This window comes from Chenopodium quinoa, unplaced genomic scaffold (assembly GCF_001683475.1).
Source record: "Chenopodium quinoa cultivar QQ74 unplaced genomic scaffold, ASM168347v1, whole genome shotgun sequence".
Taxonomy (NCBI): Eukaryota; Viridiplantae; Streptophyta; class Magnoliopsida; order Caryophyllales; family Amaranthaceae; genus Chenopodium; species Chenopodium quinoa.
In genome coordinates this window covers 536,457-552,030 of record NW_018744626.1, presented here as the reverse complement: position 1 = coordinate 552,030, position 15,574 = coordinate 536,457, and the positions used below count along the sequence as shown (strand labels likewise).

Below are 15,574 nucleotides of genomic sequence, written 5' to 3'. Positions count from 1 at the left end.
TACAAATCCCAAGTTCCCCAATGAGAAGGAAAAAAAAAAAAAAGGATTGTTCGTAATAATTCAGGTTTAAAAAAAAAAAAAAAAAACAGATTAAATGGGGGCAATTTGGGTATTTTCACATTTACAAACAACAATTTTTTATTTTTTTATTTCATCGTAATTAGTAATTAGCTAATTACAGTATTTGACTATTTGTCTCCTTTTTCACACTTTCGCTGCCCACTCTCTCTCCTCCATTGAAGTGTACTCTGAGCTTTCTCTCCTCCATTGTAGCTGCTTCTGAGGTAGGTTATCCTTCTTTTATACTTTATAAATCGTCGAATTTCAATTTCACAATCTAGGGTTTAGTTTCACTATGTTGTCGATTTAATTGTTAGTATTGTCAATTTAGGGTTCTTCTAAGGTTGATTATTGACCTAGTGGTTTTGTTTACGATGTTTTGAAAGATTATAACGAGATAATTTTTTTGCTAGAATTTCGATTCTGTGCAATATGCATTGATATTCTTAAGCGAGAAGATTTTTATGCGTTTTTTTTTAACTTATTAGGTTGATAAAAGAGTCAAATTTGGTTTGCTAATGGATTTCATGCTTTTGTTGTATAATTATAACCCTTTAATGTTAGGATGGAGCTGTGAAAATTTTATTTCTTGTAAGAATTATGAATATAACAATCTGTTACATTCAGTGTTTCCACTGATCTAATACAAGCTAGTAGAAATGTCTTGGAGTTAAATTAAGATTCGGGTGTTTCGTTCCGTGATGATATTACTAGGTTACTAACCGTATGACTTAACGAATTGGTTCATTTGTAATGCAAATGTTGCAACTTCTCTTTGAAGGAAATTGATGGAGAACAGCTCAGGTGAAGAATCTGGGATCAGTGATTCGGAGATTGAGGAGTATGTGGAGAAACCGTATAAAGAATTGCAATCTGGGATGTACAAGGTGAAGAAACCAAATGGTTTCCTTAGATGCCCGTTTTGCGCGGGTAAGAAGAAGCAAGAGTATGGATTCAAGGACCTGTTCCAACACGCCTCCGGTGTTGCCAAAGGTGCTTCCCATCGAAGTGCTAAACAAAAGGCTACCCATCTTGCATTGGCGAGATATTTAGAAGTTGACTTGGGTTTTGGATCTGCACAACCTACCCAAGCAGCTGATCCAGAACCACAAGCTAGTGAGCAAAAAGAGGATATCTTTTGCTGGCCGTGGATTGGTGTTGTTGTCAATATCGTGAGTGATGAAAAGACTGGAAAACAAGTGACTGACAGTGGGTTCTGGATGAAAACTTTCTCCAAGTATAAGCCTTTGGGAATTGAAGTTTTTCATGACGAACAAGAACAAGTTGCACAAGCTGTGGTTCACTTTGAGAAGGAGTGGGCTGGCTTCAAAAACGCTGTGGACTTTGAGAAGTCATTTGAAGCTGGTCATCACAGTAAGAAGGAGTGGATTAGTAAAAAGGGGAATCTTGGTTCTGCTATCTATGGATGGTTTGCCCGTGCAGATGATTACCATGCAGAAGGTCTGATGGGAGAGTACCTTCGCAAGAACCGAGAACTCAAGACACTTTCAGAAGTTATGCAAAAGGGAAGACAGGACACTGAAACAATGGTTGTCACCTTGGCTAATGAGATTGACATGAAGAACCAGAACCTGGATGAAATGCAATCCAGAGTCAATGAGAAAGCTATGTCCTTGAGTCGGATGCTCGAAGAAAAAGACAACCTCCACCAAGCATTTTATGAAGGTAAATTCCTTAAACCACAAAATGTGCTTTATTCCATTATATGCTATGCTGCTTTCATTGATACATACATTAACATTAAATTGTTTATAATTTTGCTGTGTTATTAAATGCTTGGTTCATTTTCTATTTGTCCTTGTGGACTAAAAGCGGGGTATGAAACCATGTTTGTTTCTCATGGGCAATAAGAGAGGTATGACTAGTTTAAACCTCTAATGAGAGTATTTGGTTGAGAGAGAATTAGAAGAGAGGTTTAAGTCCAATCCGATTTTGAAATAGTTGGTTGTTGAAGGTTTGTGGAAAAGAGGTTTGTAAATATAGTTGTGAAATGACTATTGTATCCTAAAGTTAGTAATGTTTATTACCCTTGACCAAGTGTGCTGAAAAATCTCCCTCGCTATATATTATCCGTTACAGTAGACTAGTAGAGTAGCTATGAATTAACAACTGTTTGCCAAACACTTTATTTAAACAGCTAATATATTCTGCTAGTTTAACTAGCTTATACAACCTGCTAAGAACTAATTGTAGAAATGCTTGACTTGCATGAGTGCAAGAGCTGATTGGCAAGTATTTGTTATGGAGTCTTGTCTTTGATACAAGATCTTCTTCTGGTTTTCTCCTTGTTCACCTTATTATTTCATGTTTGTAGTGAGGTTTCCAATGGGTCCACATGTTAACATTGATAACTTTTGATGGTTATATTTCTGTTATTTGAGTTATTATCTTGATACAAGTTTTGAATTAGATTCAGTATCTTCTTTTTTCAAGGACAGTTGAGGGTGGCTGAAAATTTTGAAAATTCCAACTTGCTTACCTTTTGTAGTTTTTGTTTTGTTTTAACAGAAACCCGTAAGATGCAGCGCATTGCTCGGGATCATGTTCAAAGGATATTGGCAGAACAAGAAAAGATAAATCATGATTTGGAGTCGAAGAAAAGACAGCTTGATTGGCGCACTAGAGAATTAAGCAAACGCGAGGTCTTAACTGAACGTGAACGGCAGAAACTCGATGAGGAGAAGCAGCAGGTGAGCTGTTTCCTGTGTTCTTGTTAACTTTTTGGGTGGTGTTATTGTTACAAACTGACAAATCAGAGACAAGAATTCTTGATTGTTTACTTCATTTATTTTACTGTGGATATCTTAATGTTTAAAAAAAAATTAGCTAGTTGGACTGGTTTTGGATTTTTACATGACATAAATTTTTGGTTCATGCATCTTGATGCCATCCATTAGGAAATGAGGCTTTGGACCGCCTTTGGTTTTGTTTTTGTGGACTGGTTTTGGATTTGATGGAAGCTTTTTGGTTGCTACTTTCGTGTAGATTGTTGCACACTTGATTCTGCTGCATATACATCTTCAAGGATATTTCAGATTATGAATCTCATACGTACTCTAGGCATGACCAAACCTCTGGAAGGTTGGCAGTTAGCCTGTCATAGTGTTGTAACCCTCTTTGATCTGGTATTTTAGTCATCTGGATATGTTATGGACTCAGTGCCTAACTTTCAAGCTCACAAGATATATACTTATTTAGATTAAAGAGAAAGGTTGAATCTTGGCATTGATTCAGGGAAAATAGTTACAAAACAATAAGCTTTAGGCTACTTATCTCCAAGGTAGTAGCTTGAGGCTACAAAGCTCCAATGTGCAAACACAGATAACAAAACAACTGACTGCCTTCTTCATTCGTTCCTCTATTTATATACACATATTTTGTCTTCTTCCTCAACTGCCGAAAGGGATCCTAATGGTGTCCACTACTGGTGTGGGAGGGCTAGGTGTGTTGTGGCTGCCGCTTTGCTTGTTTCAGCTGTTTCTGCATTTCCTCAGTGGTCACTTGTCTCTGTTCTCTGTCATACCTAACAATCACTGGTGGCTTGGCTGGTTCCATTGTAGGATATTTTCAAATATTTGTGCTGACCTGCTTCCAACGAATAGAGACACACATCTTGCACATATATGCTTTTCTAATGTTCTGAGGTTCTGTAGGCACGAAAATTTGTCTTAGTAACTCCAACTGGGATTATTGATCCTGTGGCTGCAGTAGGCAAATATAGTCACTCACCTCTGTTTTTAGTCAAACATTAAGCTTCTAAAGATAATATTATCACATCTGTTGTATCTCTGGTGTGTTTGGTGGTTTACTGTGACTTATTTGCAGATGCCAACATTGATGATAGAAAAGCAGAATAGACAATAGGATGGTGTTACTATGTTAGTAGTATTATTCTACTCAACTACAGATCGACTTCACTTTGCTGGGGTCAAGTGCTGCATGGCATGGATTTTAAGTCAATGGAAATTACTGGGGACCTTTCCTCTGATACATTTACTGTAGCTCCAAAAGGATGTTTCATTTATATCTGACTTTTCATGTTGTTCGTTGTCTTATGTCCGTGTTATGTTTCAAATTCTGTGTTTTTTAGGTTATTATAGGTTTGTAAACTTTAGATATTTATTGAAGGCTTCTCCTGGCATTTGGTTTCTAATCTGGGTGAATTTATATACTCTTAGAATGATGAAAGAAACAATTCACTGCAAATGGCTTCCGTGGAGCAGAAGAAAGCAGATGAAAATGTATTGAGGCTTGTTGAAGAACAAAAGGTAATTTTTGGCTAGTGTGTGCCATCAAAGCATGTACTTTCCATATTTAACCCTTAATGACAAAGTTCGGATGTGCAGAGAGAGAAGGAAGAGGCCTTGAAGAAAATTCTTCAGCTAGAAAAGGAGCTGGATGCTAGGCAAAAGTTACAGTTGGAGATTGAGGAGCTAAAAGGAAAATTAGAAGTTATGAAGCATCTTGGAGATGATGATGATGCCGCAGTCCAGAGGAAGATGAAGGAGATGAGAGAAGAGTTGGATCAGAAGATTGATGATATGAACCATTTAGAAGATATGAATCAGACTCTTGTGATAAAACAAAGGCAGAGCAACGATGAACTGCAGGAAGCTCGAAGTGTGTTAATTAATGTATGTCTTTACATATTTATTTCTCCAAGATATATCTACAACTGGTATTTTATCATCATCATCTATCCATATAGACCAGGCGTAGATCATAATCCCTTTATTGCATGGAGGATAGTAGGACACTATATATCAATAGTAGGAAGCTGAAGTGATATTTATAGCTGTTTTTCTCGCTTCCTTTTCATCTATTACCTTATTTTAGTTGGCTGATACTATTTTAGGATTTAATGTTAATTTTCATATTGTATTAATTTGCTTATTTGGCTGCATATTAGAAATTTCAGATGTTAATTCTGATGATTTGTGTATAATATACTATTCATTCTCCAGGCTCTATTAGAAATGTTGCAAAGTAACCGCACTAATATTGGTATCAAAAGAATGGGTGAGATAGATGAGAAGGCCTTTGTTGATGAATGCAAAAAAAGATTCCCAATAGACGAGGCCTTTGTGAAAGCAAGTGAGGGATGCTCGCTGTGGCAAGAGAATTTGAAAGATCCAGCGTGGCATCCTTTCAGAATTATTGAACATAATAATGGAGAAACCAAGGTGAATTATCTCTTCCTTTAGATCTGAATTTGCTAGTCTTTAGTTTGTATCAGTATTTACCACTTTGGACTTGACAATGGATTCATGATGCAGGAAGTAATCAATGAAAAAGATGAGAAATTGATGAAGCTCAAGGAGGAGTGGGGTGATGAAGTATACAAAACAGTTACTGTGGCCTTGAAAGAGCTGAATGAGTATAATCCAAGTGGGAGATACGTGATCAATGAACTCTGGAACTACAAGGAAGGACGTAAGGCTACTGTAAAGGAGGTTGTTAATTATATATTTAGGAATCTGAAGACTCTGAAACGCAAGAGGTGAAATCGTCCATTTGCTTGCTCTCCCAAACGAGTCTTTTGGTAAGTGGGCATTTGACAACCTAACTTGTTTCCGTTTCGCTGTGATTATCTTGATCTTTGTGCCCAACACTGCATTAAATGATTTGAGGACTAATTTGTGGCAAATCAGGGTGCTTATGTGTTATTATGGAAGGAAACCCTTGCAGTTTGTATGTCTGTGGGTGCACAAGGGTTGGGGTCTCCAGAAGTTTTGGGGCAATGCTCTGTAATTTGCATGCTCTGATTTGTCAAATTTTCATACTGTTCCTTTTGACCTCCTTGTCCAACATCCCCATGGGTCTATTTAGCTAGTTAGTGGTTGAATTTTGTGCCTTGGTTTCTAATCATATGATGTACAATCAAAACCAAATTGATCATTTGTTCTATTTAATGGATGGTTGTACATGAGATATTGAAATTCTGTTTTTGAATTGTCTTGCAGGAACATGTTGATCTCTAGCAAATGCAATGTTCCAGCCTCAAAGTTTCACCTAATGGAAGGTCTAGATCCATGACATTTGTGTATCAGTCAGCTTTCGCCCATTTAACGCTATGCTAGGCTATACAACATTTGTGATTCAATCACAACTTTAATAAGTGAGGCATCATTAGACAATTTGTTCATCTTCTAATAGTACTCCATATGATGATAATTGTAGCCTTTGTAGTCTCATGTTATGTTCCCTATCTTGCTAAATCTGCTTATGTGATTCACTGATTTGTATAGCTTGTTGGAAACATTGCGTTGAAAATTTAAAATGACAGGAGGAGATTATTGGGGAAAATAAATCAAAGCAAATAACCTAAAAAGTTAACCTTGTGCAATGACAAGTTTTATTTAATGCCAGACCATATGAAATAACAACTTATACTACGGACACTTTAAGCAAATCATAAAGTTTATTAGAACTGGGGGCTTTTGGTTCAAGCATCTAAGGTATGAGGTATGGTTTTAAAATGAACGAAACTCATACCTTTTGTTTGTTTTTATAAAATTCAATTTTGAAACCCATACCTCAAACCCCCAAGGTATGGGATTTTGAAACCCAAGGGGGGAGCCGGGGTGGTGGGTATGAGCCATACCCATACCTTTAGCTTCAAATCAAAAGAAAAACATATCATTCCCAACTCAAAATCAAACAAATGGAATTAAGTATCAAGTTCCAAACCCATACCACGCTGGTTTCATTCTTCATTCCATACCCATACCATTATTTGAACCAAACACCCCTAATTACCTCTGTTAAATGTTATGTGTAACTTCAAAACATTTTATATTTCACAAATAATACCCCAAAGTTGCACATAACATTAAACGAAGGTAGTATATATTGTGAAATAGTAGTACAAAGCACTTTAGATTAGGGATAAACAAAGGAACCAACCCATGGTATGGCATAAGCCGAATATGCCCAAAATTCCCAATCTTTGGGTAAATTAGAAAATTCAAGCCTTTTAAACTCTAGACTTTGTAGATCCAAACGAAAAAACCAGTTATGTATACCTATAGCTACTAAATTTATTTGACAAAGTTATGAAATGCAATGCATTATTAGAAAGAACCATACTAGACAGTGGCCCTATTATATCAAATGGACAAGGTTCGTCCATATTTATTTTCCATGAATTGGACTTCAATGTGTATAAACCAGAATATGTCTTCAAATTTTCTTTCTTTAATGCCGAAAACAAAATCTTATAATCTTCACTCGTACAGTCGTAACCAAAACCCATTTTCCTTAAAGTCAGGTTTCGAGGTTCAAACTGAGGTACAAGCTTTGAGGCGCCAGTGATCGGGTTGTACAGCGAAAAGATTCTAGCTCGTTTTTTTCTAGTTAGGTCAATATATTCCATTTGCGCGAAGCAGAGTAGGCCGGTGCAAGAACCAACTAAGAAGGGTGAGTCGCAATGGCTAATATTAGGAATTATAGACCTGACCTTAGTATTTTCAGGAGAATGAAAATCAAAGGACGTGAGAGTTTTCAACCCACGAGAAAAGACTAGTATGAGGGAGCTTTTACTTGTATTTGCCTCATTGCTATTTTTCATGAGGCGAGTGTGAGAGTTGATGAAATTAAGGCTATTGATTTCATCGCGCCAACACTTGCATACACACTTACAACGGAGAAGATCTTCAACAGGTAGCTGCAATAGGATGTTACATACCAACTCCATCGGAAGCCTGCCATGCTCACGATTATTGTCACTTGGTGTATTTAGAATATTTATCGATCTCGGTATTAAGGCTATTTTGGATAGTTGCTTCCCCTTACATGTCTCTAACATTAGTTTTTTGAAAAATCGTCGTTCATTGTTGATAATACTTGTTTTAATGTCTTTCATGACAACAACTTCAAATTTGACAAATTTAGGGTAAAAGAGTGAATAGTGTTGCTTGATTTTTTTCAAAAAAAACTTTTGGTAAAGATTGCTTGATTATTAGGTAGAGTATATATATACAAAACCTACAATAATATTTACTAAATAATATGTTAACATAACTAATTAATAAATATATTATTCTCCTTTCTTTCAAAATAAATAAATAAATAAATATATTATTCTCCTAATTTTATGAGTATGGAAAAAGTATATCAATTAGCGACTGAATGACACAAAATACATTATTTACGCTAGAATAAAACCTAATATACGAAGCTTTATTTAGCTAGCTAAGGAAACTAGATATGATGATAGTATGATATATTACTCCGTATTATATTGCTAATGAAAGAACAATTTTATCTCCTAAAAACATATACAAAATATAAATTTATCTTATTTTATAATACTGTATAATTTATCAAGGTGATAATGACACTATCAACTCAAAAGTTATCCTAAATTTTGTTTTATAAAAAGATAATTTTTTAAAATTTATTTATTTATTATTTTATTTTTTTTGGTGGAAAAGAGAGGGATAAATCCCTAAAAAAAAAATACAAAACCAGACCAAAAAAAAGCATACCAAACAGAAACCAGGAAACAAGACACGGACTACTGACTCCATTGGACAAAGGCCTAGCTAGCAGGAGGAACTATCAATTTTTTAAAATTAAATTTAATTATCTAAATAACTAGTTGTAGTCAACGTTATGGCTTTTGTCTTGTTAATTAACTTCACTTTTTTTATGATTATTTTTAAAAACTATCAATTTCCAGTTTTTTATTATCTAAATGGCTGTAATTTGCAAATTTTCCATATTTTTTTGACATACTTTTTCACTAATTGAAATGTACGAATTACAAACAAAGGGGTCAACTTTGTTCTTTGATTGATTAAAAAAGTCAAAACAATTCAAATGAGGGATAAACAAAGGAACCAACCCATGGCATGGCATCACCAGAATGTGCCCAATATTCCCAATCTTTTGGTAAACTTGAAATTTCAAGTTTCTTGAACTCTCGACTTTCTATATCTAAACGAAAAAACATGTTATGACGTGTTGCTAGAGTTACTAGAATTTCCCTTCCGTCCTTTGAATAAGCATAAGGCATTATCCTTCTTTGTCCCAAAATCGTACGATCAAATAGGGCACAATAATTTGCTTGTGAGAAGCAAAACAATTTAGTCCATGATTGTTGTACACCATATTCCTTCATAGTCCATATGGCATTTAATGTAACCAAATGCAAGCATCCCCTTAAATTAGCCAACTCGAATGGTTGAATACAAGAAATCACTTGATCACTAGGTAGTTGTATCTCATGAAATCTTTCGCTTACAAGATCAAACGCAATTAATTTTTCCGAAGCTATGAAATGCAGTGCATTATTAGAAAGAACCATACATGACGACCATGGTATATTGCCACATAAATATGGACAAGGTTCGTCCATGTTTACCTTCCATGAATTGTTTTTCAAACTGTAGACACAAGTATAGGTCGTCATAAAATCTTCTTGGTCTGTTGCTAGACACAAAATCTTATAATCTCCACTCGTACAATCATAACCAAAACCATTCCTTAAATTCGGGTTTAGAGGTTCCAACTTAGGTATGAGCTTGGAGGCTCCAGTGATCGGGTTGTAAAGAGAAAAACTTCTAGTCTGGTTTTCTTTTGACATGGAATACTCCAAATGAGTAAAGCAGAGCAGACCAATGGAAGAACCGACGAGGTAGGGATTGTCAAGAGAGATATTAGGAGTTATAGGCCTGACCTTAGTATTCTCAGGAGAGTGAAAATCAATCGACATAAGAATATTATACTTGGAAGAAAAGACTATGACAAGAGAGCTTGTACTGCTATTTGCTTCATTGTTATTTTTAATGCGGCGAATGTGAGAGTTGATGAAATAAGGGGTGTTAATTTCATCGCGCCAACACTTGCATACACTCTTAAAACGGAGAAGATCTTCAATTGGTAGCCACGAAAGGATGTTGCATACCAACTCCAACGGAAGCCTTCCATGCTCGCGATTATTGTCACTTAGTGTAATTAGAATATTTTGCTTATTCAGTAGAGATTTCGATGTTGGGGTTATTGTGAATGGTTGATTGAGAAAAGTTGACTTCGCCGAGCGTTTGTTTAACTCAAATTTTGTGCACAATGTTCGTTTATGGTTGCTTGAACTTTTTTCAGATTTCTTCATGGTAACTAGTTAACATTAACAACACACGTACAAAGAATAGGGGATTGTATTAGGAGTTAGGAGAAAAATATGTTAATTCACTTGACTTGGTTGAATAATCTTGTGCAGCAAATAGAATAATTATACTAAGCTACCCATAGAACAAAAACCTAACTTACCTAGGAAACTAGATATGATATGATAGATTATATACTTCGTATTACTAAATTAGAGATATGTTAGGAAACAAACACAAAATAAAGTGAATCATGACAAACTAGTATATCTGGATATATGTATCATTGGCTCATTGCCTTTTATTACTAGGATGTTAATAATTTTTTTTTTTTTTTTTGGCAAATATAATTAGGATAATTATTGAATTGTTGAGTGAAGTTGTAAGATATGAGAGTGACATTAGAATTTATGCTACAAATTGATAGCTTTTACAGTTTTACCAATAATATTAGTCTACTCCGTATAAAATTTACTCTACTAAATTATTGTATAGATAAAATAAGATTTTATTCTAAGAACATACCCCGTATTTTTAATTTAATTTTTTTTTTTTTTTAAATTAAAAATAAGATAAAACATACTCCATATCTTTTTATAATACACAATTTAGGATAACTTTTGTGTTAGGCTACTTGGCACTAAGTGAGGTAAACGGAACAGATTTGCACTTAACTAGAGGTGTCAGTTTAGATGTTTGAAGTGAGTTTAATCTGTTTAAAAACTTGAGTAATGTTAATTTATTGTGTCAAGACAAGTTGAAATCTAAATCGGATTTTTTTTTTTTTATTCGATTTCAGATTGGATCGGATGGGCGGGGTTTTGACACCCTTCAGTCCTACACCCAATAAAGTACCCAAACGGCCAATCCCATACAGGCTTTGAAATGGCGCCAAATAAGAAGCTAAGAACCCAATAATGGCGCCAAAAATGTTCTTAGCTATGTAATGTCTACTTTGTACTTTGTTATTGACGAAAACAAAACCAAAATCTAGAGTGAGAAGCGCCAGAAATGGAAAACCGGGAGGTCAAAAAGCAGCGTCGGACAGTAGACTGGTCAGAATTGCCGAAAGTGGTCGTCCTAATAATCGGCTTTTACCTATTACCCGACGGCTCCAACTACCGGAGATTCCGAGGAGTTTGCAGAAAATGGCGTAAATCTTCTCCTCCTTCAACTCATTTTCTTTGTGCGACTTATCCACGCAATTTACCGACGCAATTAGGTCGTTCTGTAAATCTAATTACAAAGAAGACCTGTCTTCTCTTTCCGATTGATATTAAATACATCGGCATTTTTCCACCCTGGTTAGTTACAGTTGAAGAATTGAACCCTGGTAAGCTCGTAATTCGTCATCCTTTAACTGGTATCAAGTTCGATTTGAACGATGATTATTTCCCCAAAACCCTAAATTTGTTTAATTTTCGATTGGTTGCGATGGAATGTGGGTATAAATTGTGTCACCCAAATGGCGATGAAGATGTGTTTTCTTCGGAAGTGACTGATTTTTGCAGGAATTGTCCAATTAAGACGAAAACCCTATATTTTGGGTTGGATTCAGTGGCTATTTTGTCGCTTGATCAAGGAGGGATATTAGGGTTTTTGAATTTCAATGGGGAATGGAGGTTTTCGGAATTGGGTCCCAAGTTTAGGCTCGACGATATAGAGTATTACAATGAGAATATTTGTGCTGTTAGTCATGGAGGGCAAGCTTTGCTCATTAGTAGTGTTGATGGAAGGGTGATTAAAGTGTTATGTACATTGCTTTCGAAGAATGATTTTGGGAATAAACGCAAACTTTTGGCGGTTTATGATGATGAAGTTTACTTGATTGTTAGAAAAATTTACAAGTTTTGGGTTTTTAAGATGAATGAAGAGTTGCAAAAGTGGGAAAGAGTTTATGATTTGGGGGATAAGGTATTGTTTGTGACTTATGATAAGTGTTTCTTTGTCAATGATGACGAGTTTCATGGGGTTAAAGGGAATTGCATCGTATTTCCTAAGAATTGTTTTCCAACTGAGTTTGGAGATAATTCTGTTGATGATGAATTGTTTCAATCTCCAGAAAAGTATCTAGAACTAGGTGTGTTTTATATGAATAGCGATAATCCTAAGCTGATGTCGCCAAATGAAGAATTGTCTGATCTATTTTGGCCGCCTCCTGAATGGCTCAACCCAGATTCAGATATATGGCCGTTTATACGGTAAAATCTTTTAATTAGTTGTTGCATAATGCATGATTATTTTCTCAAGTGCTTATTAGTTCCATGATGGATAGTTTAGGAGTTGTGACAAGATGATATATTCCAGATGCACTACTATTCTAACATTAGTTTTATGGGTGTGGAAGTGTCAAACTCAAGTGATTTACAACAACTACATACTGATATTAACTGTGTTTGTACTCATGTACTGCTGTATACTGACTACTTCACCTAGCTACTTTCATCTTGTCTGGAACTTGGCTCATCGTGTAAGGGCATATGTATATGGAAAATACTACATATATTGTGATTAGAACAATTTTCTTTTCAGATTGCATATGATGGCGAGTTATGTGAATGTTTTTTTCTATTATTATTAATATCTACAGCATTTATTTTGAATAGAATTCCTAATTCTTCACCGTGCATGTAAACTTCTGTTATGATTAGAGCCTTCAACAATGCATAAGATGTATTGTAATTTTTTTGGCTTCTGAAGTGAATATGCTTACTAATTTCTGACAGCCGGTGTGAAGAAGGTGAAGATGAAGATGAAGATGAAGATGAAGATGAAGATGAAGAGGAAGAGGAAGATGTAGATTCTGATAATAATATTGGTTCAGAGTCCAGCTCAAAAGAACATTCAAAACACGGGGATGATGGACAAGGTGCTGAGAATCCGCCTTCAACCTCAAACCAAAAGGACACTCATGTAGAAGGTTACTGCCTTATCCAATTATGTAGTAAACTCAGAGGAGGCTTTTAAATTTTTGTCTTGTTTTTCATTCCTAATCTAAGGAATGAATTGCTTTATGCCATACTGAATGCTTGGATTTTGTCTCAGAGGTCGTGTGTGAGAATAATGATGTATCAGTTCCCGCCACAAACTCTCTGGGTCAGGTATATTTGAAAGACCCACAGGACCATTGGCTGTTTTACTTTCTCCTATTTGTTGGAAACTGGCATAACACTTTCATTTTATCCAACAGGATTATGGAAAAGATGCTGCAGAGAAGAATATCCAAGGAACTGGTGTCATCTTGGACTTAGTTCCGCATAATCCAAGCCCGAAGCTAGTTAATGTGGATTCACTTCCTCTTAATGCCTCTGCTATTGAGGTATTTTCATCAACTTTACATCTTTATAGAAGTAATCCTTTCTAGTGAGGGACGTAATTCATGATTTCTAATATTTTGCAGATAACTCATGATTGTGCTTCACTGGAGAAATTCCAAGGGATAGATGTCAGCTCCAATTTAGTCCCAGTTTTGCAGAAAATATGGGATAAGCATGGGAACATAATCAAAGGGCATATAGTTCAGAGTAACAGCCTTCTGACATGGGCCTTGGAGTCGCTTGCAAATATGATAATTATCCTTCAAAAAAATACAGGGGATTCCTTGAACAACTCCCAAGCTGATTACCTGAACTCCACCTTAGCCGATCTTCAATTGATGAAATTCAGATTAGACTGGCTAGTTCCTTTTGTCGAAAGGGCTGTGGCAGTTCACAAAAGCAAGTGCCAGAAAGCTATTATGATCAACCTTGAGACAAGAAAGTCAAAGCTCCTCGCAGAAATGCATGAACTAGAAGAACAAATGGTTCAGCAAGAAAAACTTATGGCTGAGAGCCTGATGAACTGTGCACCATCAGTCTTGGAGAAGGGTTTAGCTGAAGGATTATGTTGATTATCTGAATCATGGTATGTATTTTTTACTTTTTGTTTTTATTTTTTATTTTTCATTTCTTCCTCTCTTTTGAGGGAGTGTATGACTGTATTAGACTCAATTTCGATTTGTTTTGTTGTCAACATGCCTTTGGCCTCATTTTAGTTCTGAATGGCTTTCAGTAACTTTTACATCTTCAAATCTCAGTTGGATTTTTAAAGCTCTGTTAGGTTGCGATCAATATATTACACTATTTGTGCACTACTTAGCTTGCTTGTATGAGTTGCATCAACATGGTTCTTGTTGTTTCTGTTCTGAATCATCTGTCTGCCTTGTTGTTTTTAATATGTTTTAGATAAATATATTTAAAAACCACTAAAATATGAAGAAAATAAGGACATTTTATGCAAATTATAATTTGGAATAGAGAGTTATATGACTACTACTAATAATAAAATAAAAAAGCCATAACAAACAACCAATTATTAAGAAAAGTATTATGAAGGATGAACAAAGGAACCAACCCATGGCATGGCATAACCAAAACGTGCCCAATAGGTCCAATCTTTGGGTAAACCAGAAATTTCGAGCTTCTTGAACTCTCGACTTTGTAGATCCAAATGAAGAATCTTGTTATCACGTATATCTAAAGCTACTAGAATTTCCCTTCCATCCTCCGAATAAGCATAAGGCATTATCCTTCTTTGCCCCAAAATTTTACGATCAAATAATCCATTTTCATTTGCATCTGAGAAGCGAAACAACTTTGTCCAAGATTCTTGTACGCCATATTCCTTCATAATCCATATCTCCGTTAATCTTACCAAATGCAAGCACCCCCTTAAACTAGCCAACTCGATTGGTTGATAACGAACAACTAGTGGATCACTAGGCAGTGGTACTTCATAAAACTTTTCGCTACCAAGTTCAAACCCAATTATATTTTTCAACGAAGTTACGAAATGCAGTGCATTATTATAAAGAACCATAGATGATGGCCCAATTTTATAGTTGCATTGATATGGACAAGGTTCGTCCATGTTTACATTCCATGAATTGCTCTTCAATCTGTATACACAAGTATAGATCTTACTATTTTCGTTGTTGAATGCAAAACACAAAATCTTATAATCTCCACTCGTACAATCATAACCAAAACCGTACCTTATATGCTGGTCTAGACGTTCCAACTTAGGTACGAGCTTGGAGGCGCCAGTTATTGGGTTGTAAAGAGAAAAACGTCTAGTTCGGTTAATATTATCCCAATGTATGAAGCAGAGCAGGCCAATGCAAGAACCAACGAGGTAGGGTGCGACGAGAGGGATATTAGGAATCATAGGCCTGACCTTAGTATGCTCAGGAGAATGAAAGTCAATCAACATTAGAGCTCTCATATATTGAGAAAAGACTACAATGAGGGAGCTTGTACTAGTATTTGCCTCATTGTTATTTTTTATGAGGCGAATGTGAGAGTTAACGAAATAAAGGCCTTTGATTTCATCGCGCCAACACTTGC

General features: G+C 35.6%; 4 protein-coding genes across 4 annotated transcripts; 2 read left to right on the top strand and 2 right to left on the bottom strand.

The window, feature by feature from the left end:
- The first annotated feature begins 118 nt into the window (after nucleotides 1-118).
- On the top strand, nucleotides 119-6,340 carry LOC110700296 (factor of DNA methylation 1-like). The gene is made up of 8 exons (XM_021877817.1): nucleotides 119-284; nucleotides 842-1,746; nucleotides 2,590-2,771; nucleotides 4,260-4,349; nucleotides 4,428-4,715; nucleotides 5,046-5,264; nucleotides 5,358-5,623; nucleotides 6,045-6,340. Exons 2-7 carry the CDS (start codon nucleotides 849-851, stop codon nucleotides 5,583-5,585), a joined length of 1,905 nt encoding a protein of 634 aa, XP_021733509.1. The 5' UTR covers nucleotides 119-284; nucleotides 842-848; the 3' UTR covers nucleotides 5,586-5,623; nucleotides 6,045-6,340.
- Nucleotides 6,341-8,890: 2,550 nt separating this feature from the next.
- Nucleotides 8,891-10,195, bottom strand: LOC110700841 (F-box/kelch-repeat protein At3g23880-like). The gene has a single exon (XM_021878425.1). The coding sequence runs from the start codon at nucleotides 10,193-10,195 to the stop codon at nucleotides 8,891-8,893; it is 1,305 nt and encodes a 434-aa protein (XP_021734117.1).
- A 663-nt stretch (nucleotides 10,196-10,858) lies between these two features.
- On the top strand, nucleotides 10,859-14,686 carry LOC110700295 (F-box protein SKIP23-like). The gene is made up of 5 exons (XM_021877816.1): nucleotides 10,859-12,391; nucleotides 12,917-13,110; nucleotides 13,236-13,291; nucleotides 13,381-13,509; nucleotides 13,591-14,686. Exons 1-5 carry the CDS (start codon nucleotides 11,202-11,204, stop codon nucleotides 14,077-14,079), a joined length of 2,058 nt encoding a protein of 685 aa, XP_021733508.1. The 5' UTR covers nucleotides 10,859-11,201; the 3' UTR covers nucleotides 14,080-14,686.
- LOC110700840 (F-box protein CPR30-like) lies at nucleotides 14,556-15,098 on the bottom strand. The gene has a single exon (XM_021878424.1). The coding sequence runs from the start codon at nucleotides 15,096-15,098 to the stop codon at nucleotides 14,556-14,558; it is 543 nt and encodes a 180-aa protein (XP_021734116.1).
- Nucleotides 15,099-15,574: the final 476 nt, after the last annotated feature.